This window comes from Physella acuta, unplaced genomic scaffold (genome assembly GCF_028476545.2).
Source record: "Physella acuta isolate Inbredline_101_S28 unplaced genomic scaffold, ASM2847654v3 ptg000516l, whole genome shotgun sequence".
NCBI lineage: Eukaryota > Metazoa > Mollusca > Gastropoda > Physidae > Physella > Physella acuta.
In genome coordinates, this window is record NW_026732035.1 from 784,135 (window position 1) to 811,293 (window position 27,159).

General features: G+C 38.9%; 2 protein-coding genes across 3 annotated transcripts in view; both read right to left on the reverse strand.

Moving 5' to 3' along the window:
- LOC131944950 (acetylcholinesterase) overlaps nt 1–9,773 on the reverse strand; it is an 80,295-nt gene extending 70,522 nt beyond the window's left edge. The window contains exons 1-2 of one of the 2 annotated variants that reach the window (XM_059305867.1): nt 9,687–9,773; nt 9,029–9,245 (exon numbers count right to left, since the gene is read on the reverse strand). The gene's annotated coding sequence lies outside the window, so the exon portion shown is untranslated. Of the gene's footprint in view, nt 1–9,028 lie in introns of both variants that reach the window. The other variant, XM_059305866.1, reaches the window with a different exon arrangement.
- Nucleotides 9,774–21,538: 11,765 nt separating this feature from the next.
- LOC131944936 (uncharacterized) lies at nt 21,539–27,159 on the reverse strand. The gene is made up of 3 exons (XM_059305840.1): nt 27,001–27,159; nt 24,248–24,383; nt 21,539–21,866 (listed from the first exon to the last, which is right to left on the reverse strand). Exons 1-3 carry the CDS (start codon nt 27,004–27,006, stop codon nt 21,691–21,693), a joined length of 318 nt encoding a protein of 105 aa, XP_059161823.1. The 5' UTR covers nt 27,007–27,159; the 3' UTR covers nt 21,539–21,690.

Sequence of the window (27,159 nt, forward strand, 5' to 3'; positions counted from 1 at the left end):
CCGTAGTGTTATATAAGAAATTAGAGAAAGTTTAGGGGAGATCACTCCCGGTTTATTTTTATAAGTGCTGGTTTCTGTGTGCGAAAAAGGTAATTGTCGTCTTCATAAGGCTGGTAATATTTCTCTACATGTTGTAGCCTAGTGACTTCTCAATGTTTTAAGTCTATTGTTATTTTCCTTGTATATTTCGTCTAGCGGTATTTCTTTTTATTTCCCTTGAAAATGACATAAAAGTGGTATATGAGTAGAACTTTGAATGTTTAACTTTAAGGCAACATTTTATTTAATTTTCTAAATTTGGATGTAACCTTGACCCATATGTTGACCTTTGCAATACAAACGTTGATTGGCCAATAAATCAAGTCAGACGTGTCTCTGTCTCCTATAGCCTCCAAGTTAATATTTCCATCGTGGTATTTTTAAAAGTATTCTTGTATACATTGCGATTACCTGCATGAGAAACATGCATTCTTTAAAATAATACTTTTGAACATACTTGAGACAAATTTCACAAACGTCTGTGCTTCTATTGAATTCTATACCCATTTTTTTTTTAATTGTTTAATTAGCTTAAACAATAATAACAAAAATGCATCGAATTAGTTTAACTAAACCGGGAGTGATCTCCCCTAAACTTTCTCGGATATTCTAATATAAAACTACGAGGGATGGCAACTCAGGACATAGACAATATTTGTAATCCATTTTTAATTACTTAAACTTTTTATAATAGAATGGAATCTCGTATTAAAAAAAGAATTGCACACTAAGTGAACGCCTAATAAAATGTGCATAATAGTGCGGGATATTATTAGTACTTTATAAATTTACGTGCGTTTTTTGAGAAATCAGAAATTGCGTAAATGAGTACTTTCGGTCAACGGAAATTACTCGAAATTTGACAGAAGGTAGAGAATTAGATCTTTTAATTACATGTGAAATTTCATTTATCTATCTGAAATAGTACTTAAGTTATAGGCTTTTGAAAAATTCAAAGTAGAAAAAGTACCACTTCCGGTTATCGGAAATAGCTCAAAAGTTGATACGGATCTACGATTTTGATAAAATACTTATATATGAAATTTCATCAACCTAGCTGTAACGGTACTCAAGTAATCGTGTTTACACACAGACACACAGACACACACACACACACACACAGACACACAGACATAAGGACAAGATTGCAAAATTATGTTTTTCCGTATCAGTGAGGTGTAAAACGTCGAGATTTGTAAAAAATCTCGATTTTTTTTTGCACGATTACAATACTTTGTCTATACTTCGTATATACGAGAAAGTAAAAACAGTTCTTTACACATAATTTTAAGCTTGTATACTCCCTGCAAATTTTTGTTAATCATTCCCTCCCCTTTCAACCTTTTATATTCCAACCTCTAGTAAGTCTTGCTACCAACCAACTAAAGACGAACAAGAAATAGTAAAAGAAAAAAAAAATTACACTGAAGATGAGAGCAGGCAATTGCCGGCCCTCCTACAAGAAAATAAAATCCCATATCAGACCACACATTCGGTGAATTGACCCTCGGTCTTTCACTCCTGTCATAATTAATAACGGGTGAGTTCATATTTCCCCTGCAATACCCGCCTCTCTTTTTCTCTCTTGATGTACATCCACTTCCCCCATCCAACCCCACCCACCCCCCTCCCCACCAGTCTCTCCTTCTCTGACTGAAAAACCTTTCCTCTCCCCTCCCCCACCTTTCCTCTCCCCTCCCCCACCTTTCCTCTCCCCTCCCCCACCTTTCCTCTCCCCCCCCCTTTCCCTCCCCACCAGTCTCTCCTTCTCTGACTGAAAAACCTTTCCTCTTCCCCCCTACCTTTCCTCTCCCCTCCCCACATTTCCTCTCCCCCCCCCTCTCCCTCCCCACAAGCTTGACTGCCCAGCTCAATTTCAGCCCCTTCCAACCCGGAAGTCACATGATTGGGCCGCGGTCTAATTAGAGCGTCTATCTGTGTGTGGGGGGGGGGGGGGGAGCAAGAACAATAGCAAACATGAACCCTCCGTTCACCTGAAGGGCTGACCTAACATTATATCGCGTCTGCCCACCTCATTTCATCGCCCGAGGGTGGAGGGGAGGATGGTACTTGTCTAAGGTCAGAGGGTCCCTCTGTTTTTTCAATCTCGCTGGGGAGTGTTTGCTCCTGCTGATGGGGCCGACTCTAGACCTCTCTGGAACTGACCAACTGGAATCTTGGTGCCCGCAATCAGATTTGTTCTTCTCAGAGTTGAATTAAATTTCCTCGCCGTTATTTTGTTTCTTGAGACGGCAACCGCCGGAGTGAGATTGATCACATCGATTTCCAGAAGACAAAACAATTATTTTTTTCTGCGCAGGGGAGCGGATTGTCTGATGTAATCAGCAAGCGATCGCTACCAACAAGCGATCACTACCAACAAGCGATCACTACCAATAAATCGAAAGATTTGACATTTGCAAAGTCAGCATCTATCTTCCATCCCCTCCCCCCCCCCCGGCTTCTCTCCCAGAGAGTGGTGAGGGGTGCCCTTGGTGGAAGGCGCCTCATTACATCCGGTACCACCACCCTTCCACACTACTTCATACTCCACCCCCACCTCTAGGCAAATGTTAAAATTTAAAAGTGTACGGAAGTTTGAAATAAAGGGCTTTTACGCTTGAATAGTTCGTATATTCTTCTATACTACGGCAGAAACACGTAAATTATAAACCAATCCGATATTTGTTCTTTTTTCTTTCTTTTTTGGCAAAGTGAAAAATGATACAATTATATTCAGTTTTTTTTTAATCTTGACATTAGGAAAATGAGTGATATTATTGCTCAATGACTGCGAAGATTTGGTACTATGAAAGGATTGTGTAGATCTAGTTGACTTGATTCGGTCTGAAGGCTTGTTAAATCACAGTCGCGCAGCCTTTCATGCGAGTCTCAAGATTATCGCTCTTACAGTCAAAGTTTTATTCCTCTCCACAGCTGTTGCTAGAGTTTTAAAAACGGGTGGTTTCAAAAGTTGCATTTATTTACAGCCAGGTAAAAAACCAAACCTTCCCAAGGTGAGTTAACCTATCGGTTACATCCGTCTAACCCACTTTTTCGCGGTTACACCTTTTTTCTCTCTCTTACAACACATCCAAGTGACGGAATAAGCATTTCTTTTTGTCGGGAGTTTGAGCAACATATAATGTGCTGGATCCTCGTCATTTCGCGCTTGAAGCTTAATGAGATAATTACAGGGCAGGCAATTACTACAGGGGTTTTGTAGAAAGTGGGTCACTGTTCGGATGTGGGTTACCTGGTGTTTACTGGTAGCAGCGGGTCTAATGTGACGTCAGTGGTGTGACATCATCAGCAGTAATTAGAGAATCGGAATGTCTTGTAATGGTCTTGTTTTCTTGGGGCTGGTTTAGTTTGTTAGGAAGGTGTGTTGGTTGAGGGGGGGGGGGGGGGGGTGGGGGGATCTTCCATTTGTTTAAACTTGGTTGGTTTTACATAAACGTCTCTGTAATTACATAACCGTCGGTGTCATTACATAACAGTCGCTGCCATTACATAACATCGGGATCGCTAATGGGATTGTGAATGGGATTGTGTGTTTGATTGTGAATGGGATTGTGTGTTTGATTGTGAATGGGATTGTTAGTTTTATTGTGAATGGGATTGTTAGTTTTATTGTGAATGGGATTTGGAATGGGATTGGGAATAGGAATGGGATTGTTTACTAGTATTTCTACTAAACGTGTAGAGTAATCTGTTTTTTCAACTTAGTCCCTATGTAAACGAATATTTCTCTGTACGTGTACACAAATAGGCACATGAAAAAGTTAGCTCAAGTGTACAGTAATATGTACTTCAATGTGTACTTGGTTGTGTACGGCTGTATCTGGAGTGCCGTGATTATTTCTAGACCTACCTGGGAGAATTTTATCGTCTGCAACTCTTCGTGCACTTTTCTTACGCCGAAGACGTGCGATGACGTCATGCCGGGAGAGCTGGTTTAAGACGTGTCCTGACGTATTAGTTTGAATCTACACGGCAGGGGAAGACAACTCGGGTTGTGCGAAATTTGGAAAACGCCCATATTTTAAATTAACAATGAATCTGGTATAACACAGTGTAGGGAATAGCTTGTATAAAAAATATGTTGTAACGTCGAATTTAGGCTGTAAAAGTACAGTAAGTACAGTCTATTAATGTTGGTGGTGGGCGTGGGATGGGTTTAGGGGTTGGGTTTAGGGGTCGGGGTCAGAGGTTGGGTCAGAGATTGAGGTTAGGCGTTGGGTTCAGAGTTTGGGGTTACGGTTTGGGGAATGAAGGTGACGCAAGAAATGCTGGGTAGAAGTTTAAAAAAAAACTGTTAGTCTTTGAACAGCTTCTTGTTAGAAATTACAAGACTTCTTACCAGTTCGGCTTTTAACCAAACATTTATTACTTCGGACAAAACCGGCTACAAATACCGGACAAAACCGGCAACTATCTACAAATACCGGACAAAGCCGGAAACTATCTACAAATACTGGACAAAGCCCGGCAATTATCTACAAATACTGGACAAAGCCCGGCAACTATTTACAAATATCGTACAATGCCTGCCAACGTCTTACATGGCATCTTAAGGAAAACACAATATTCAAATATAGATTGACAAAAGGTAGACTGCGATATCGTGAGAAAGACAAATTGACTTCATGAAGGAGAAGATGTTGATTAGGGACAATCATTAAGGGACAGAACTGTGTTGATTTAAATGGCATCAAACCAAGGGGCTGAACTGTGTTGGATTAGTGCGCTCACCTCACACATTAGTCGTGTTCTGCACGTGTTAGCTTGCACGCATACTGGGGCGAATATTCTACGGTGCTTAATTAAAGAACTTTCCAGAAAAAAAACGTTACACTTAAAGATAATTTTCTTTTTCCACTTAAATATCGTAAACAATCTTTTGCAGAAAAAATTTTTTAGGGGAAAAATGTTACATTCTAGTTCAATACGATGAGTAGAAATGAATTAATATGAATTGTGCAGAGCAATAGAAATAAACCGGGAGCGATCTCTCCTAAAATTTCTCGAATATTCTTATATGAAACAACAGGGGATGGCAACTCGGGATATAGACATGATTTTTAATCCATTTTTATTTACTTAAACTTTTTAAAATAGAATAAAATCTCGTAGAAATAAACCCGGAGTGATCTCCCCTAAACTTTCTCGAATATTCTAATATAACACTACGTGGGATGGCAACTCGGAATATAGACATGATTTTTGTTTATTTAACCTTTTAAAAATAGAATAGAATCTCGTAGAAAAAAGAATTGCGCACCAAGCTAACGCCAAAACAAAATGTGCATAATAGTGCTCAATATTATTACTACTTTATAAATTTACATGCGTTTTTTGAGAAATTGGAAATAGCGTAAATTAGTACTTCTGGTCAACGGAAATTACTCAAAATTTGATAGAAGGTCGAGAATTAGTTCTTTTACTTACATGTGAAATTTAATCTATCTATCTGAATAGTACTCAAGTTATAAGCATTTGAAAAATTTTAAGTAGAAAAAGTTCCACTTCCGGCTATCGGAAATCGTTCAAAAGTTTATACGTATCTACGATTTTGATAAAATACTTATATATGAAATTTTATCAACCTAGCTGTAACGGTACTCAAGTTATCGTGTTTACAGTCACAAACATACACACACAGACATACGGACACGATTGCAAAACTGTTTTTCCGACTCAGGAAGCTGTATAACGTCGAGATTTGCAAAAATCTCGATTATTTAAAAAAATGCACGATTACAATACTTTCTCTACTCGTCGTATACGAGAAAGTAAAAATGCGTCCAATAGCAAGGTGTATATGAATAGAAAAAGTGCGGTAAATATTAACGGAATAGTGCATAATAAAAAGCATTGAGATAAATAGCGTAAGTTAATTATGACATAGACATGATTTTTGCATTACCTCTACGTTTAAAATCACACATCCCGTTGAGGAATATTTTCTGCGGAATGCACTTCTAATTGTACTTTTGATATTTAAGTAGATGAAGATTTCGCGACGTCTCTACCACTACACCACTACACGACTACACCACCCCACCACTACACCACCCCACCACTACACCACTACACCACCCCACCACTACACCACTACATCAATACACCACCCCACCACTACATTACTACACCACCTCACCACTACACCACCCACCACCCCACCACTACATCACTACACCACTACACCACTACACCACTACACCACTACACCACTACACCACTACACCACTACACCACTACACCACTACACCACTACACCACTACACCACTACACCACTACACCACTACACCACTACACCACTACACCACTACACCACTACACCACTACACCACTACACCACTACACCACTACACCACTACACCACTACACCACTACACCACTACACCACTACACCACTACACCACTACACCACTACACCACTACACCACTACACCACTACACCACCTCACCACCCACCACCTCACCACTACATCACTACACCACTACACCACTACATCACTACACCACTACACCACTACATCACTACACCACTACACCACTACACCACTACACCACTACACCACTACATCACTACACCACTACACCACTACATCACTACACCACTACACCACTACACCACTACATCACTACACCACTACATCACTACACCACTACACCACTACATCACTACAACACTACACCACTACACCACTACACCACTACATCACTACACCACTACACCACTACATCACTACACCACTACACCACTACATCACTACACCACTACACCACTACACCACTACACCACTACACCACTACACCACTACACCACTACACCACTACACCACTACACCACTACACCACTACACCACTACACCACTACACCACTACACCACTACATCACTACACCACTACACCCCCCACCACCTCACCAAAGGCCCACCATTCTTTGCTCCAATGCTTTCAGATCTATTTCCTGATTGCCAAATTCCACCTTGCGATTTCCTGCGGTCTAACTTTCGGGTGAACGGCCGCATACAATTTCATCAATCAAAAACCTTCGACTGCATGGCACGTCCCATGGATCGATATTCAAGGAAATAAATATCGAAATTATCAATTATCAATTTCTTACCAAAATCATTCGCGTCTAAACACAAAATAATCAACTTCTTGTAATAAAAAAAAATGTCAACTATTATTTTTTTTGGGAGTTCAGACTTTAATTCACATCGTCATCTTTATATATATATATATATATATATATATATATATATATATATATATATATATATATATATATATATATATATATATATATATAATTACATAAATATAGCCACAAATTTTCCGTCAATACAACGGTTTATATATATAAAATTTATAAAGTTTGCTATAAGTTTATCCTAGGATTGGCGTTATCCTATAACTTCTTCCTCTTATTCTTTTGCATCAGGTTTGTTGAATTATAGCACTATTTAAGAAGGCGTGAATTATAACTTTAACCTCAGATTTGTGAGTTTTTATGATAATTCTAACATCAGTTTTGTATTATTTTATCCTATAATTAATGTAACTCTCCAGTCATATGCTGTTAAGTTTTGTCCAAGGATTAAAGAGTTATCGTTCCTGTTGTTAGTTACTGACGGTTAGGCCTAAACCGTGTTAGACTAATTATAATCGTAAAACCGTAAATGTGGTCGTTATAGTTATAAACTGCTCCAGCTTAACTGTCAGTTTTAATCTTGAGAAAATTAAAATTAACGTTTATGAGACCGAAATATATCACAGTGCTAAAAAGTCAAATCGATTATACACGTGAATTAAATTTTACACCAGACAATTCATTTGTTATCTGAAGTTTCTACACAGAAAATATCTTATAGATATTTGGAAAAATTGTTTAGATATAAGTCATAAGTCATACGTCATGAGTCGGAAGATCATGTAACTTGTCTTTGAAACAACATGTTCAAAAGTTTTCAAACGTAAAGTGTCTGACGACTGAAATTCAAAATCTTTGAACGAAAATGTGCATGTTTTTTGAATCAGCCAATGATGTTAAAATACGTTGTCAGTATCTAGGATATTTGATCGATTAGGGCCGCTGGAGATTAAAGGATTGAACAGGGCCGGGTAAAATCGATGATAATCATGGGCTTGCATTCAATAATTACACGATCGTTGTACATTTGTTATATAATGAAGAAGATAAAATATACGAACTTTCTTTGCTTTGAATTAAAGTATTTAAAAAATGGAAACGGAAGAAATTATTCGCCTGTTGTAGTATGTGTGTACAAATGTATGTATAGATCGTTAGAAGACTTGAATGTAACGGTTCAACATGAAGCGATGTTGTTGTAGTGTGGGGGGTTTGAGAACCTCTGGGTGTCAGATCTATTGTGGTGTAGGAAAACACAAAACTTTAGTGGGTGCCAAGTTTTGGATGTGTGGGGGGCCAAGGTTTGAGAACCTCTGGGGTGTCAGATCTATTTTGGTGTAGGAAAACACAAAACTTCAGCGGGTGCCAAGTCGTTATTGAGCATCAGGGGCAAGTGGTTTTTATAGGTCGGCTAATCGACACCTCCACACATTCCAAGCTAAACAAACTTCAACAAACGACTTGAAAATATTGAACGAACTTTAACAAACATAAACAAACTTGAACAAACTTGAACAAACTTTAATCAACTTTCGTTACTGCTATATTGTGTGTGTATGTATTTTGGTATCTATAATTAGACTATAATTAGATTAACATAGTAGATGTGCTGTTTGGATGTAATGGAAAACACTTAAAATATGTGTATACATGTTTTTGTAGAAGTGGCTCAACTCTACATTCAGGTACAGAACGAAAAGAAAGGGAGAGAAGGAAGTAACGAAGATAAAGGGAGAGAAGGAAGTAACGAAGATAAAGGGAGATAAAAGGGAGGAAAAAGATGGCAACATCAAGTCAACACATTGCACGTGGTTCCCTACCTGCTTGAGGTGAGTACACAGTTGAACGAATCTTCAGACGTGAAATCCTCTCCCATCTTTCACCCCTCCAGTCCGTCTGCCTCACGCTGTGATCCTCCAAAGCTCGGGCATCACGTGATAGTTAGATCACACTTCTAATCCATGTTACACAAGCGATTGAAAGAATTTGAATTCAGAAATTTTTTTCCCGAATTTTTTTTTTGCTTCAGTTAACTTGCTGTGTAAAAAAAAATGAAGAATTAGGGCCTATTGATTTTCTGGAATGACGGCATCAAAGTATTTTCATGAACAACCAGAAAAAAATATTTTATATGCACCGCCGAGTTTCAAAGAAAAAGGGCAATCACTCCAAAGAAAATTACAAAAATAAAACAATTTTTTAAAAAATGATCACAATGAAATCCCCACACGGAAAATGAAAAATAAAAACAAAAAGATTGAATAATATCTGATCATCAAATCGATTTTCTGTTCTCAACTCGGATGCACAAAAAGTAAATTTAAAAACTCAACACTAAATAATTAATATTCTCACATAAAATTTATATAACTAAAACATCCTCTAATTAGGAAACTTATAACTTTTTCGCATAATAATAGCCGTCTTAAAAGATAAGAAACTGTTGCGTGAAGAAATCGATAATTATTGAATCGATACTTGATCAAACCGGCTGTCACACAGCAAATCAGCACAGGTAGAACAGGCGGCTACAGCAGCAAGCAGTGGCAAGCCTCGGGTACCAACAGACGCCAGAGTGTGCGGGGAACTGGCAAGGTGAAGACGCTAGCAGAGGTCTGGCACGAGTTGTCTTCATACACCCCTCCCTCCCCTCCCTCCCCACCCGCGCGGCAACCAGGAAATGGCGGCGGGGTGGACGGGAGAGGAGGGGAAGGTTGATCCATCGGCTTCATAAGGGGGGGGGGGGGGTGGAGGTGTTGATCCATCAGTTTCATGGGGGGGGGGGGATGGAGGGGGGATGGAGGGGAGGGTTGATCCATCAGTTTCATGGAGTTAGGGGGGGTATCGTAAACATGGGGATCTGATGATTTTTTTCGCTTTCAAATAAATCCTCGATTTATCATATTGGATTTCTGATTTTCTTAAATAATCTATTATACCTGTTTATATTTGAAATTTTGAGATGTATTTCAATTTTAAAGAAATTTGATCATTTAGTTTTTTTATGCATATATAATCTGCATCATATAGGCTAACATTTTGTGATTTCTAATCAAAAGCAAGTTGTGACAGTATGGTTTTGTTAATTAATAAACATTTCAATTTAGGCGTTCGTCAAACTGCACATTGTACAATCCACTCACTTCATCACCGTGGTATAGGTCGACAGATCATAACATAACACCCCACAACTGCACTACACTAAACCACACCTCACCGCACCATACCACAACACACTACACTACACTACACTACACTATACAACATCACATCACATCACACCACACCACACCACACTACACTACACTACACTATACAACATCACATCACATCACATCACATCACATCACATCACACCACACTACACCACACCACACTACACTACACTACACTACACTACACTACACTACACTACACTACACTACACTACACTACACTACACTACACTACACTACACTACACTACACTACACTACACTACACTACACTACACTACACTACACTACACTACACTACACTACACTACACTACACTACACTACACTACACTACACTATTCTACACTACACTACACTACACTACACTACACTACACTACACTACACTACACTACACTACACTACACTACACTACACTACACTACACTACACTACACTACACTACACTACACTACACTACACTACACTACACTACACTACACTACACTACACTACACTACACTACACTACACTACACTACATTACACTACACTACACTACACTACACTACACTACACTACACTACACTACACTACACTACACTACACAAAAGACAAAAGACAAAATTTCGACTTGTAAGTGAAGTATAACTAATTAAACTATCGATGAGTAGTTCACACAAATGTTTGCAGGGAAAATGACAGTCTTTCTTGTCTCTCTTCTTGTTAGATTTCTAGTATTTGGAAAAACTATGATGTATTTTGTGCCCACGATTTTTGTATTTATACCAGGAGTACTTGTCCCATTTCAACTTGTCCCATTTCAACTTGTCCCATTTCAACTTGTCCCGTTTCGACTTGTCCTAGGTGTACTTGTGCCATTTGATTATGCCCCATCTGAACTTGAACCATATGAACTGGCCCAATGAACTTGTCCCATGAACTCTTTTCATGAACTCTTTTCATGAACTTGTCCCATGAACTCTTTTCATAAACTTGTTTCATGAACTTGTCCCATGAACTTCTCCCATGAACTGTTACAATGAACTTGTCCCATGAACTTGTCCCATGAACTTGTTTCATGAACTTGTCCCATGAACTTGTCCCATGAACTTCTCTCATGAACTGGTCCCATGAACTTGTCCCATGAACTGGTCCAATGAACTTGTCCCATGAACTTGTCCCATGAACTTCTCCCATGAACTTGTCCCATGAACTGGTCCAATGAACTTGTCCCATGAACTTGTCCCATGAACTTGTCCCATGAACTTGTCCCATGAACTTGTCCCATGAATTTTGTCCCATGAACTTCTCCCATGAACTGGTCCAATGAACTTGTCCCATGAACTGGTCCAATGAACTTGTCCCATGAACTTGTCCCATGAACTTGTCCCATGAACTTGTCCCATGAACTGGTCCAATGAACTTGTCCCATGAACTTGTCCCATGAACTTGTCCTATGAACCTGTCCCATGAACTTGTCCCATGAACTTGTTTCATGAACTTATCCCATGAACTTGTCCCATGACCTTGTCCCATAAACTTGTCTACAAATACACTAATCACTCGCCCTAAAAACGTGGATGACAAAGCTTATACGAAGAAAACTTAAAAAATTACTTTTTCACACCTAAACGTCGTGAATCATCGACTAATTAATAAGCTTTTAGCGACAGGTTAATTATCTTTAGCCACAGGTTTTTATAAGCAAGCTTTTAGTCAGAAGTTAATTAGCTTTTAGCGTGTGTGTCAGATACACTAGTCTTACTCTGGTCTATAAAAAATGTCAATATAACACGCACTATCCATGTATGAGTACCCCCCCCCCCTACGCCATCTGCCTTATCCTTATGACCCATGGACCCCCTGCTCTAGGTTGCCAGACCCATGTCCGAGTACCCCCCCCCCCCGACCCTGATTAGCCCCACGCTTTATGTGTTGACATGTCCATTCTAATGGCAACCATTTTTCTTTTTTTTTTCTCCGTCTGAAATTTAAAAAAAAATTTAAATTTAAAATAATAATGAGGCTCAAACAAACCACAGGCAATTAAACAAATTAGTTCAAGGCTGTTTGAAATTTTTAAACCGCTGCTCGTGTCTTTTAGTTATTTTACGGTCAAAAGATGATCAGTAAAACTTTTTTTTTGCATTTGAGTTTCATATTTTGACAAGATGTATTCAATTTTCAATAATTTTTTTTTTATAATTCATGCATTCTAACCCAGTAAACCATCAATTATTAATTTTTTTTAGTTTCTAATTTTTTTCAACAACGTTTTGGAAACAAAAAGAATTGGGCGAATTTTCAGCTTGATTTTGTGTGCACATCGTGTGAGCTGTGTTGCGTGTTGGCGCTAACTGCTGCCTCTGTCAGCACAACCAGGTTAATCTCCCCTAGAAATTATTTCAATTATTGCTAATACAAGGTTGATAATGCATGCGATGCTGCAGAAAGGAGTTGTAGAAATGAATTTTCAGCGTGCGAAAAATTGGGGGAAATTGTTGTGGAATAAAAGGAGTAAAACAACAAGCTGTAAAAATATAATTTGATCAAACGTAGCTGTTGTTTATTTGATTTTGTCTCTTGCAGTGGTTTTTATATGGTGTTGTAGTGGTTTTTGGCTGGTGTTGTAATGGTTTTTGCTGGTGTTGTAATGGTTTTTGCTGGTGTTGTAATGGTTTTTGGCTGGTGTTGTAATGGTTTTTGGCTGGTGTTGTAATGGTTTTTGGCTGGTGTTGTAATGGTTTTTGGCTGGTGTTGTAATGGTTTTTGGCTGGTGTTGTAATGGTTTTTGGCTGGTGTTGTAATGGTTTTTGGCTGGTGTTGTAATGGTTTTTGGCTGGTGTTGTAATGGTTTTTGGCTGGTGTTGTAATGGTTTTTGGCTGGTGTTGTAATGGTTTTTGGCTGGTTGTTATGATGCATGTTTGACTAGGGCAATGGGTGCGCATGATTGATGGTGCGGCCGTATATTGAACGAGTGAGTGTGTGACGCTGTACGCAAGAAAATGACGTTTTAGTGTGAGTTCGTTGTTGCCAGGAAAGAAGATTGGAGTTAGTCTTGTCCGTGTTACGTTAGAGTTAGGATGTCTAGTTGTAGTATCGTTTATCCAAGCTGTCCGATGTCCATTTCTATTGTGCAATAAATAGAGTTAGTAACCGATGTCATTCTGTTAAATCATTCGTAGCGTTGATGTCGTCGTGTCCCAAGATGTACTGTAGGATAGCTAAACATAATCAAATGGTGGTGATATGGAAAGATGGTATTGGATCAGGTAGTTGTACCCTCTCACTGCATAACTGTGGTACACATATAGAACACAGCAGTTATAACACTGGTGTTGTAATGGTTTTTGGCTGGTGTTGTAATGGTTTTTGGCTGGTGTTGTAATGGTTTTTGGCTGGTGTTGTAATGGTTTTTGGCTGGTGTTGTAATGGTTTTTGGCTAGTGTTGTAATGGTTTTTGGCTGGTGTTGTAATGGTTTTTGGCTGGTGTTATTTTTGTAATAATTATTATTGCTACAATTATTATTTTTTTCATATTATTATCATTAGCATTATCATTATTATTATTATTATTATTATTATTATTATTATTATTATTATTATTATTATTATTATTATTATTATTATTAATATTATCATCATTAATATTATAATTATTATTTTATTATTAGTAGTAGTGATAGTAGTATTATTATCATTATTATTAATATTATTATTATTATTATTATTATTATTATTATTATTATTATTATTATTGATATTATTAACGTTATTATTATTATAAACATTATAATTATTAATAACATTGTTTTTATTAGAAACTCATTACATTAACTCAATAATAACATTTTTAGTAACTTAATATTACTAATATTATTATTATTTTAATGGTCTTTACGCAGACCGCTGTTCTCCCCTCCCCCCACATCCCACAGACACACACATACACCCCACACCCCACACACTCTTCTTTCAGCTTTTGAAAATTGTGAAGGCTCCAAATAGATGACTGAGTTCCTTCCAAATCATTTGGTTTAAAAAATCGAATGGATAAATTATATTTTGTAAAACATTATACAAAAAAAAAGTAGTAGATGAACCAATACAGGACATTACAGGACAAGTAGGACATAAACGGGACATGGCCGGTAGGACAAGAACGGGACATGGCCTTTAGGACAAGAACGGGACATGGCCTTTAGGACAAGAACGGGACATGGCCTTTAGGACAAGAACGGGACATGGCCTTTAGGACAAGAACGGGACATGGTCGGTAGGACAAGAACGGGACATGGCCGGTAGGGCATAAACGGGACATGGGCGGTAGGACAAGAACGGGACATGGCCGGTAGGACATAAACGGGACATGGCCAGTAGGACAAAAAGATTGATCACCAGCAAGTTTAGGTAAGAAAAAAAGACGAAAAAAAAAAGAGAGAAGATTTAGATCGGCGTGAAAAAAAAAGTTCGCGTTTCTATCCCTGTGGTATATGCTTATATCTGGAGTTTATGTAAGGCCTATCATCTTGTTTGAATCAATGATCGAATGATCTGAATAGATCAGTCCTGTATATTGGTCTGGGGATTTTTCGGTCAGTAATGTTTATTGGTCTAGTGATTTATCGATTAGTCCTGTTTATTGGTCTAGTGATTTATCAATCAGTCCTGTGAATCAATCAATAGATAACTTGTACTTGAGTACTCTAGGACTGGCCAATAACAAAATGCCATATGAATAACAAATTTAGATATCGGTTGGTTCTGGTTGGCTGAACGTCAGGCTAATGACACCATGAACTTGTTGACATTTGATGAACGGATGGATGGTTGGATGGATGGATGGATGGATGGATGGATGGATGGATGGATGGATGGATGGATGGATGGATGGATGGATGGATGGATGGATGGATGGATGGATGGATGGATGGATGGATGGATGGATGGATGGATGGATGGATGGATGGATGGATGGATGGATGGATGGATGGATGGATGGATGGATGGATGGATGGATGGATGGATGGATGGATGGATGGATGGATGGATGGATGGATGGATGGATGGATGGATGGATGGATGGATGGATGGATGGATGGATGGATGGATGGATGGATGGATGGATGGATGGATGGATGGATGGATGGATGGATGGATGGATGGATGGATGGATGGATGGATGGATGGACGGATGGATGGATGGATGGATGGATTGATGGATGGAAGGAAGGAAGGATAAAAGGGCGGACAACCGAACGGAGCAACGGACGGACAGTTGAATGATAATTAGTTAATGAATATACGAAGTATAGATAAATCGATGTTCAGATACTAAGACACACACTGCCCGACGATCTTGAAGCAAAAAAATCGTTACCACGAAAGGAAACCCAGACTGTTATTGCACTATCGGATCGTCTTCTGTTTCAGGGCGCATCATTCGCTGTCTGGCTACAGCCATGATCAATATGGCTGCAGTGATCGTGTGCCGGTTACGTGTTGAACAGAGATGAGAACTGCAGCATCTGACATCAGACAACGGATGATTTTTGCTAGTCAGGCAACGTATGAATGTTGAACGTCAACTCCTGCAAGGATGTAAGTGAATGTTTGTCGTCTGTTAACAAAAATTAAATATCTAGTGTTGGATGACGTGGAGCCTGGAGAACAAATAATCTTGACCAAACCTTGACCAAATCTTGACCTAATCTTGACCAAATCTTGACCAAATCTTGACCAAATCTTGACCAAATCTTGACCAAATCTTGAACAAATCTTGACCAAATCTTCTCCAAATCTTCACCAAATCTTCACCAAATCTTGACAGACGTATTGACACCAAACATCCTTTTAACTCCTGGTTCCAGAACATTCTATCTGCGATGATATTTCTATTTCGTCCTCAAAACGACATCTGCTTCCATATTCGCGCCAAAACAAGGTTCATTTCAGAAGGAACAGTCACTAGGGCCAGAGTTGAAAGAATCCCTATAAAATACACAAGCCCATAAATCGACATTAAGAACACAAGCCCACTAACCAACACGAAAACCAAAATACCATAAACCATCACGAACATCAAAAGCTTACAAACTTCAATGACACCAAAAGCCCACCAACGAACATCAAAAGCCTAAATACGAACATCAAAAGCCTACAAAACGTCAATGACACCAAAAGCCTACCAACCAGCTCCGAAAGCCCACCAATTAACAACAACCCCTCCCCCCCCCCCAACCAGCACCGAAAGCCCACCAAACAACATCAAAAGCCCACCTTAAGCCCACCAACCAACACAACACCTAAAGCCCACCAAACAACACCAAAAGCCCACCTACAGCCCACCAAACAACACCAAAAGCCCACCTAAAGCCCACCAACCAACATCAAAAGCCCACCTTAAGCCCACCAACCAACACAACACCAAAAGCCCACAAGCCCTAAAGACTACAGCTCATAAAAAAATCTGCCCCACTCAGACCGTATCTTGTTTTGATTCAAATGGACGTCTTCGATACCGCTTTTCTTACAAAAAAGGCTGTACGTGTCAAGAGATCGATACCGCCAAACCTCATCAAACTCTTTGGCCAAGGTGTTGCGGTTCCCATCAGCGGTATCGTGGGGTGGGGTGGGGGAGGGGGTGGGGTGGGGTGGGGTTATTGTGTCTCTTAACCGTGATGAAACAGTTACATGCGGGGGTAGGGGGCAGGATGGGGGAGGGGTTGGGGTTATTGTGTCTCTTAACCGTGGTGAAACAGCTACATGCGGGGGGGGTGTGGGTAGGATGGTGTGGGGTGGGGTTATTGTATCTTTTTATCGTGATGAAACAGCTACATGCGGGGGGGGGGTAGGATGGTGTGGAGTGGGGTTATTGTATCTTTTTATCGTGATGAAACAGCTACATACGGGGGGTAGGGTCGGGTGGGGTGGTGTAGAGTAGGGGGGGGGTAACCCAGTTAAGAAACAGATCAGAGAGGACCCAGAGGCCAGGAGAAAAAAAAAGTTTGAGAAAAGATTTGAAAGAGTGATCGTTGGATGAGAGGAACTACGAGAGGAGGACAGGGGGAGAGTTTAGAAGGGATAGACGAACTGATTGAATATTCGATACGTCGAGTGATTGATTGGTTATGACGTGTGAATCTGTTAATTGATTGAGGATACAAACTGCTTGCTTGGGGTCATCGAATCCCGGGGACGGGGAAATCTTGAAGATTTAGATCGGCGTGGAAAAAATTGATTGAATTAAGGAAGTAAAGAAATGCAAGAGACGCTAGATTTGGGCGGCCTCTTACGCTGATACGTGAGTCCATGTTTTCAAATTGTCAAATTTTATTTTCTGCCGGAACTTGTATCAAAAGTCACAGTGGTTGCATGTGTGGTTGGTGTATGATGTCTTAAAATTGTCGGGGATGGTGATGGTACAAGGTGAGGTATATTGTGGTGTAGACGAAGTAGAGTTCATGGTTTTTAGACCAGGGTATGACGGGATTTTACGGTCAGCAACCGGAACAGCCGCCGTAAGATAAAGGTTAACGAATATGAAACAGTGGGGCTAGGCCCTGGGGGGGGGGGGGGGTGATTAGGGAGGTAGAAGACAAAGGCAAATGTGACATTTGGGGACAAATCGGAATGTGACTTGGGAGATATTGGGGACAAATCGGAACATTTTTTAATGTAGATTTATATTAGAATGTATCATTCTTCTTTTGTAGTAGGCCTATGCTCATGTAATGTGTGTACACCTCTAATGTTTCATCATCATCTTTTATCAATCGTGCCCAATACACACGGTGCAGGTGAAGAAGAGTTCATCTGTTTCAGTGTGGTCAGCACTATACCCAGCCGCCTTTGCTTTCCCTAACGTGAGTTTAGTACCAAGCTGGGTGGGACATTCTACTGACTTGAACCCGGATCCGAACTCTAGTCTTTCGTGTTAGCAGTCTAGCTCTCTACCGCTAGGCCACGTCTTTTGTGAACTTGTAATGTTTGTACATCTGTAATGTCTGTACACCTGAATGTTTGTACACCTATAATGACTGTACATCTGCGATTTTTGTACACCTGTAATGTGTGTTTGTACACCTGTAATGTTTGTACACCTGTAATGTTTGTACACCTGTAATGTTTGTACACCTGTAATGTCTGTACACCTATGACGTTTGTATAGGTTGCACTAAGGTCATGTTTGTTCCACAATCAAGTTTGTAGACCATCCATTCTGCTGCGCTTGTGGTCTGTACTTGTTACCCCTCCCCCTCTCCCCCTACCCCCGGGTCGTTCACTGTGTGTGACAGTTTGCCTTCATCAGCTGTCTATCGCAGGAGCTTTTTTAACCGCCAGCAAAAATAAAGGTCCCCTCACCCCCCCCCCTCTAAACCCAGAGGTCACCTCAACTGACGTAACTGCTATTTGGGAAAGGTCTAATGAATGACGGTTCCCTGGGGCCCGCGGGATCTCGACTCGAGGTATTGATTGCCACTCGCTGTTGGTGTCCACCCGCTGCCCAGTGCCCGTACGGGCATTTGTCTGCTACCTCCCCCCTCCCCCCTCCCCCCGTCAGCTGGTAATCCAATTCGCCAGTATGAAGTTGAATGGTTTTTTAGTTTAATTTGTTTAACGTTCATATCAGAATCTATGTGTCTCTACCTTGTGTCTGCATTGTGTATGTCTTGTGTCTGCCTTGTGTCTGCCTTGTGTCTGTCTTGTGTCTGCCTTGTGTCTACCTTATGTCTGCCTTGTGTCTGCCTTATGTCTGCCTTGTGTCTGCCTTGTGTCTGCCTTGTGTCTGCCTTGTGTCTGCCTTGTGTCTGCCTTGTGTCTGCCTTGTGTCTGCCTTGTGTCTGCCTTGTGTCTGCCTTGTGTCTGCCTTGTGTCTGCCTTGTGTCTGCCTTGTGTCTGTCTGCCTTGTGTCTGTCTGCCTTGTGTCTGCCTGCCTTGTGTCTGTCTGCCTTGTGTCTGCCTGCCTTGTGTCTGTCTGCCTTGTGTCTGCCTGCCTTGTGTCTGTCTGCCTTGTGTCTGCCTGCCTTGTGTCTGCCTGCCTTGTGTCTGCCTTGTGTCTGCCTTGTGTCTGCCTTGTGTCTGCCTTGTGTCTGCCTTGTGTCTGCCTTGTGTCTGTCTCGTGCAAGTCTTACATGGGCCTTGTGTCTCAGGTGTCTAACTATTTACTGAAGAAATACCCCCCCCCCCCTATAAATATGAAGCATCGGTATCAACACAGCACAGTTGTAGAGATTTTACCAACCGTTTGACATGTGTGTGTGTTTGTGAGTGTGAGTGTGTTTCATGATGTACCAAACGTCAACAATCAAATCAATTGCTAGTAGTTAACCAACTTTTCAATACGTAGAACGCTCCTTAGATGTACAATCTTTAAAACTTGGAACATTTCTAAAAGTGGGACGTCTATTATCGGGTTCTCTGAGAAAATGTAATCTTCAAAATAAATGATTTTAAAAATTACATTTATTTATAGATTACCCTCCGTCAGGAGATTTTTTTACAAATTACGTAACAATTATTCAACAACCCGTCCCCTCTATAAAAGATAAAGAAAATAAAGATATTTGTTTCCATTGGTTGATTCATGTAGTGAATGAGTGAAAGGGATGAATGGGGGTGAATGTTGTTTATACTTTGTACCCTGTCCCGTTCGTCCCTGTTCAAATCTCGTGTTGTGAGTTTTGACAGTCCAGTTTGTCCCTATTTGTTTACGTGAGGTGTGTAAGAACGTGTGTGATTGCCTCAATTTAGTCCAGTTCTCTCACAAGGTAAGTGTAGGTTAGTTCTGTACTGTTAGCTAGCCAATGAATCTTAGTTTGTGTAGGTTAGTTCTGTACTGTTAGATAGCCAATGAATCTTAGTTTGTTGTATGTATTTATATTTATAATAGCCTGTGTGTTACAGTGTAACTGTGTATACAGTATTAAATTCTTTAGGTTGCAACGAGCCCTTGTTTTATTCAGTCGTTTTTTGTAACCCGTTTGTGGTTGTTTCGTCTTATATGTTGCGTGACGCACTCGATCACCCGTAAAGGTGTGTCAGTGTTCACAACAATTCATTAAACGATACCTGCGAGTTTCTAGACCCACATCCCCTCCCCTCGTAGAATGTCCTCACGCGCGTCTAAACCACCCCCCCCCCTCCCCACCCTAGGATGTGACGCATTTATAGACGACCCAATGTTTTACACTGAGCTCCTCAAACACTCAAGGCGCTAGTTCAGTCTGTCATACGCTTTGATTGTTGCCTGTCTTCCATGTTATCTTCCTGTTATTGTTAGCTGTCGTGTATTTCTTCCTGTGAGTGTTAGCTGTCCTGTATTTCTTCCTGTGAGTGTTAGCTGTCGTGTATTTCTTCCTGTGAGTGTTAGCTGTCGTGTATTTCTTCCTGTGAGTGTTAGCTGTCCTGTATTTCATCCTGTGAGTGTTAACTGTCGTGTATTTCTTCCTGTGAGTGTTAACTGTCGTGTATTTCTTCCTGTGATTGTTAGCTGTCCTGTATTTCATCCTGTTATTGTTAGCTGTCCTGTATTTCATCCTGTTATTGTTAGCTGTCGTGTATTTCTTCCTGTTATTGTTAGCTGTGTGCATTTCATCCTATAATTTTTGGCTGTCGTCCATTTGTTCTTCCTGTAAACTTTGGCTGTCGTTCATGTTTTCCACTGTCGCAATTTTCGCAACTCCTCGTTCGTTTGCGTGATAAAAGTTTTAATTTAATTTTTCCAATTTAATTTTGGGTTTTCTAAAAGCCACCTTCTCTGAGCTGCTAATGCAATATGTTTAATATATGTAAATTTGGGTTTTCTAAAACCACTGTGAGCTGATAACGTAAAATGTGTAGATTATATTACTCATCCTTCCTGCAGCCTCTAGTGGGAGCCTTGCTGCCCTACAACTGGACGCTCATTACTAGCTGTGCTCCATTTTACATGGTAAATGTTTTATTATTGGTTTTTTGTGGTCTAAATGCCCACTGCCATTTGTTATAAAGTCAAAATTGTTCTTAAACTAATAAATAAAAGTGGACGTAATTTGAATTCCTACAACTTTTAATTCATATTTCATACCTTTCTGTTCTAAAACACTACTAAAATATTTTGAGAATTCGCCCAATAGAAAAACAAAAACTCAAAGCATGAACTATAATATATTTCCCATTTAACAACAACACATTTGAGACCAAAACCGCAGTAAGCTACTGGAAGAGTTAGTTCCCTTCTGCAGCCATTTTTTTTTTCTAATTGTAAGATTATCTTCTGCTAAGCTAAGTCGAGGTTCTGGAAACTACTCTTCGCTTTCGTCATGCTCTGGGGAGTAGTGCTCGTCTTGAAACCCCAGGAAGGGATTCCTCCCTGGCAGGACTGTGGTGAACTCCGTGGGGGTCAGGTCCTTGCATTCAGTCGGGAGACCTTCAATACACAGGGTGCGCTCCCGTGCACATTCTCTTATCTTTCTTAGTGCTGAAACATTAACGGTGAGATAATTAAAGTCACATTCTCTTATCTTTCTTAGTGCTGAAACATTAACGGTGAGATAATTAAAGTCACATTCTCTTATCTTTCTTAGTGCTGAAACATTAACGGTGAGATAATTAAAGTCACATTCTCTTATCTTTCTTAGTGCTGAAACATTAACGGTGAGATAATTAAAGTCACATTCTCTTATCTTTCTTAGTGCTGAAACATTAACGGTGAGATAATTAAAGTCACATTCTCTTATCTTTCTTAGTGCTGAAACATTAACGGTGAGATAATTAGAGTCACATTCTCTTATCTTTCTTAGTGCTGAAACATTAACGGTGAGATATTTAAAGTCACATTCTCTTATCTTTCTTAGTGCTGAAACATTAACGGTGAGATAATTAAAGTCACATTCTCTTATCTTTCTTAGTGCTGAAACATTAACGGTGAGATAATTAAAGTCACATTCTCTTATCTTTCTTAGTGCTGAAACATTAACGGTGAGATAATTAAAGTCACATTCTCTTATCTTTCTTAGTGCTGAAACATTAACGGTGAGATAATTAAAGTCACATTCTCTTATCTTTCTTAGTGCTGAAACATTAACGGTGAGATAATTAAAGTCACATTCTCTTATCTTTCTTAGTGCTGAAACATTAACGGTGAGATAATTAAAGTCACATTCTCTTATCTTTCTTAGTGCTGAAACATTAACGGTGAGATAATTAAAGTCACATTCTCTTATCTTTCTTAGTGCTGAAACATTAACGGTGAGATAATTAAAGTCACATTCTCTTATCTTTCTTAGTGCTGAAACATTAACGGTGAGATAATTAAAGTCACATTCTCTTATCTTTCTTAGTGCTGAAACATTAACGGTGAGATAATTAAAGTCACATTCTCTTATCTTTCTTAGTGCTGAAACATTAACGGTGAGATAATTAAAGTCACATTCTCTTATCTTTCTTAGTGCTGAAACATTAACGGTGAGATAATTAAAGTCACACTCTCTTATCTTTCTTAGTGCTGAAACATTAACGGTGAGATAATTAAAGTCACATTCTCTTATCTTTCTTAGTGCTGAAACATTAACGGTGAGATAATTAAAGTCACATTCTCTTATCTTTCTTAGTGCTGAAACATTAACGGTGAGATAATTAAAGTCACATTCTCTTATCTTTCTTAGTGCTGAAACATAAACGGTGAGATAATTAAAGTCACATTCTCTTATCTTTCTTAGTGCTGAAACATTAACGGTGAGATAATTAAAGTCACATTCTCTTATCTTTCTTAGTGCTGAAACATTAACGGTGAGATAATTTAAGTCACATTCTCTTATCTTTCTTAGTGCTGAAACATTAACGGTGAGATAATTAAAGTCACATTCTCTTATCTTATTTAAAGTCAAGACCATTTTACACATTTAGTTATTTTTAGGGCTTTAACACGAGCCCATGAAGGACGTGATTATAGACTTTTTTCGAAATTCAACTAATTAAAGGGCTCTTTTTACAACAGCCAATGTTAAGAGCTCTTTGTTTAAACAGCCGATGTTAAGGGCTCTTTGTTTAAACAGCCGATGTTAAGGGCTCTTTGTTTAAACAGCCGATGTTAAGGGCTCTTTGTTTAAACAGCAAAGTTTAAGTAGTGCTTTCGTCAGTCAGATATTCCCTGGGTAACAACCCTGTAGGTAGTCTAGCTTGGTATCCACACACACATGATCAATGTGGCTTATCCACACAGATATAATACACTTACTCATATGTGGTTTATCCACAATGATAATCAACTTACACATATGTGGTTTATCCACACACACATAATCAACTTACTCATATGTGGCTTATCCACACAGAGGAATGAACACACACATAATCAACTTACACATATGTGGTTTATCCACACACACATAATCAACTTACTCATATGTGGTTTATCCACACACACACACATAATCAACTTACTCATATGTGGTTTATCCACACACACATAATCAACTTACTTATATGTGGTTTATCCACACACACACATATAATCAACTTACTCATATGTGGTTTATCCACACACACACACATAATCAACTTACACATATGTGGTTTATCAACAATGATAATCAACTTACTCATATGTGCTTTATCCACACACAAAATAAACTTACTCATATGTGGTTTAACCACACATAATCAACTTACACATATGTGGTTTATCAACAATGATAATCAACTTACTCATATGTGCTTTATCCACACACAAAATAAACTTACTCATATGTGGTTTAACCACACAAAAATATCTCCTTACTCATATGTGGTTTATCCACATATGCACCCACACATAATCAACTTACTCATATGTGGCTTATCCACACATAATCAACTTACTCATATGTGGTTTATCCACGCAGATGGTGTGCAGGTCCTTACACAGGTTCTCATCAAACAGACACACGCCATAGTCGTCGTAGATGTCGCAGGATACAGCACTCATTAGCACTAGCACAATCAGCACTGCTGCAGCCTGAGGGGGGTGGGGGTGGGGGATAGATGAAGTCACAGACGAACTTTGCCAATTTATATAGCTGCATTATGCCACATACGTCACTCTCTCATCAAGTCTACATCAACCCTGTCTCAACCCTCTCGACAACCCGTTCTTTACATAACACTTGCCTACTATGTCAAATAAGTTACCTTCTTTACATATAACTTACCTACTATGTCAAGTAAGTTACCTTCTTTACATATAACTTACCTACTATGTCAAATAAGTTACCTTCTTTACATAACACTTGCCTACTATGTCAAATAAGTTATCTTCTTTACATAACACTTACCTACTATGTCAAATAAGTTACCTTCTTTACATATAACTTACCTACTATGTCAAGTAAGTTACCTTCTTTACATATAACTTACCTACTATGTCAAATAAGTTACCTTCTTTACATAACACTTGCCTACTATGTCAAATAAGTTATCTTCTTTACATAACACTTACCTACTATGTCAAATAAGTTATCTTCTTTACCTAACACTTACCTACTATGTCAAGTAAGTTATATTTAGTAAGATTATTCCTAGTTATTATTTTACAATTGATTGAACATTAAAGCAGTAATTGTTGCTCGATTGTGCTTACGCTGTTCTGTGTTCGGTATTTATTTGGTTGTCCTTAAAGTTACACTATATCTATCTGTAATAATTTACACTATTTCTATCTGTAACAAGTTACACTATATCTATCTGTAATAATTTACACTATTTCTATCTGTAACAAGTTACACTATATCTATCTGTAAGAAGTTACACTATATCTATCTGTAATAAGTTACACTGTATCCATCTGTAAAAAGTTACACTATATCTATCTGTAACAATTTACTTTATATCTATCTGTAATAATTTACACTGTAACAATTTGCACTATATTTGTAAGAAGTTAAATCCTATCTATCTGTAACAAGTTACGTTAATATATATCTGTAACAAGAGATCTGAAAAGATACTGTAAATGTAGCTTTAGAATGAAGATTTATTTGTGGGGAACCTCCAAAATAAAACTGCTGCCTTGCAGATTGTTCTTGGTTAGACAATGGTTATGGAAGCAAATCAAGAAAGAAAAGCTTATTAATTCAGCGTCAACAGGCCATAAGGGGCCAAAGATGTTGACTCGTATTATTTAACAATATTACAATTAAGAACAAGGGGAAAAATGGGGAAAAAATCTATTTATTAAAGTAGTTTTAAAAATATATTTAGTTTTAAACAGGTAATAAAATTGTAAGATACATTCGAATGTAAAAAAACACATTAGAGAAATCAAAATGGAGTAGTTTCACTGAATATATGGGTCTGACAAACCTTGCCAATTATACAGTGTAATGTGAGTTAATCTTAATCAGCTTTTTCTGTCGTTATTGTATACAAACACTTCAGCAGTAATTATGTTTTAGCCACCCAAAACAAATATGTATGAAGTAAACAAAATTAAAGCAAAGACAGAATCAAATAACACAACTAAAACAGAACAAAGCGAAAACAAATAATCAAACACAATACAACTAACAAGAACCCAATGCGACTCCACGAAAACACAACACGTCAACATATTCAAAACACCACGAAAACACAACACGTCAACATATTCAAAACACCAGGAAAACAACACGGCAACATATTCAAAACACCAGGAAAACACAACACGGCAACATATTCAAAACACCAGGAAAACACAACACGGCAACATATTCAAAACACCAGGAAAACACAACACGTCAACATATTCAAAACACCAGGAAAACACAACACGGCAACATATTCAAAACACCAGGATAACACAATGTAGCAACACAAAAAACAGTTCGTGAGCTCAGCTAGTTCTGAGTACTCCAAAAGATGACAGGTATTTGAGAACAGAAAAAATTAAATATTTATACTAGAATAAACACACATTTTAAAAATAATCCTTTGAACGGATCTCATAGAGCTCTTGAAGTCAATGACTCATCCATTATAGCACTGAATAACGTCATTCACAATCCTAAAACTAAATTAAAATCATTCACAAAACTAAAACAAAACGACTGAAAAATATGTTATTTATTTTTAAAATGTGTATTTAAAGTTTAAGTTTACAAATACTCAAAAATTTTGACAAAATAATTTTTCTAAATTTGCTTCAGCTAAAAGCGACTATCATAAATCATAAATCTGTTTCAGTATTAATTCAATGTATCGTATCTAATAGCATTTTATTGTTTTAATGTTATTTTTTAATATGTCGAAAGTTTGTATGTCCACAATTAGCTGACTCGACATTTCAGCCAATCTATTTATAGTCAACCAGGTAAAAAGACACACAGTTATCAGGTGTCTCCATCTTCCATATGGCACATTGTGTCATGTGCCTGACGTCCAGATGTCACTACCTGTCATGACGTCCAGGTGTCACTACCTGTCCTGACGTCCAGGTGTCACTACCTGTCCTGACGTCCAGGTGTCACTACCTGTCATGACGTCAAGGTGTCACTACCTGTCATGACGTCCAGGTGTCACTACCTGTCATGACGTCCAGGTGTCACTACCTGTCATATGACTGACATCCAGATGTCGCCACGTGTCAGACCTGTACTCACCTTCATCGTGTACGATCTGGCCGGATGAGCAAGTGAGTCCGCACGCGCCGAAAGGACGAGGACACACTATGGAACGCTGCCGGAGGCACACACTCCAATCTTTTATATGACCTACAACTCACCGGTCACGTGACTCTGACATGAGCCAAGAGGGCACGC

What these genes read in the sequence shown, in the direction of transcription:
- LOC131944936 (XM_059305840.1), bottom strand. An exon ending in CGTGGATAAACCACATATGA is followed by an intron (nt 21,867 to 24,247) that starts GTAAGTTGATTA and finishes TTAATGTTTCAG; the next exon opens with CACTAAGAAAGATAAGAGAA.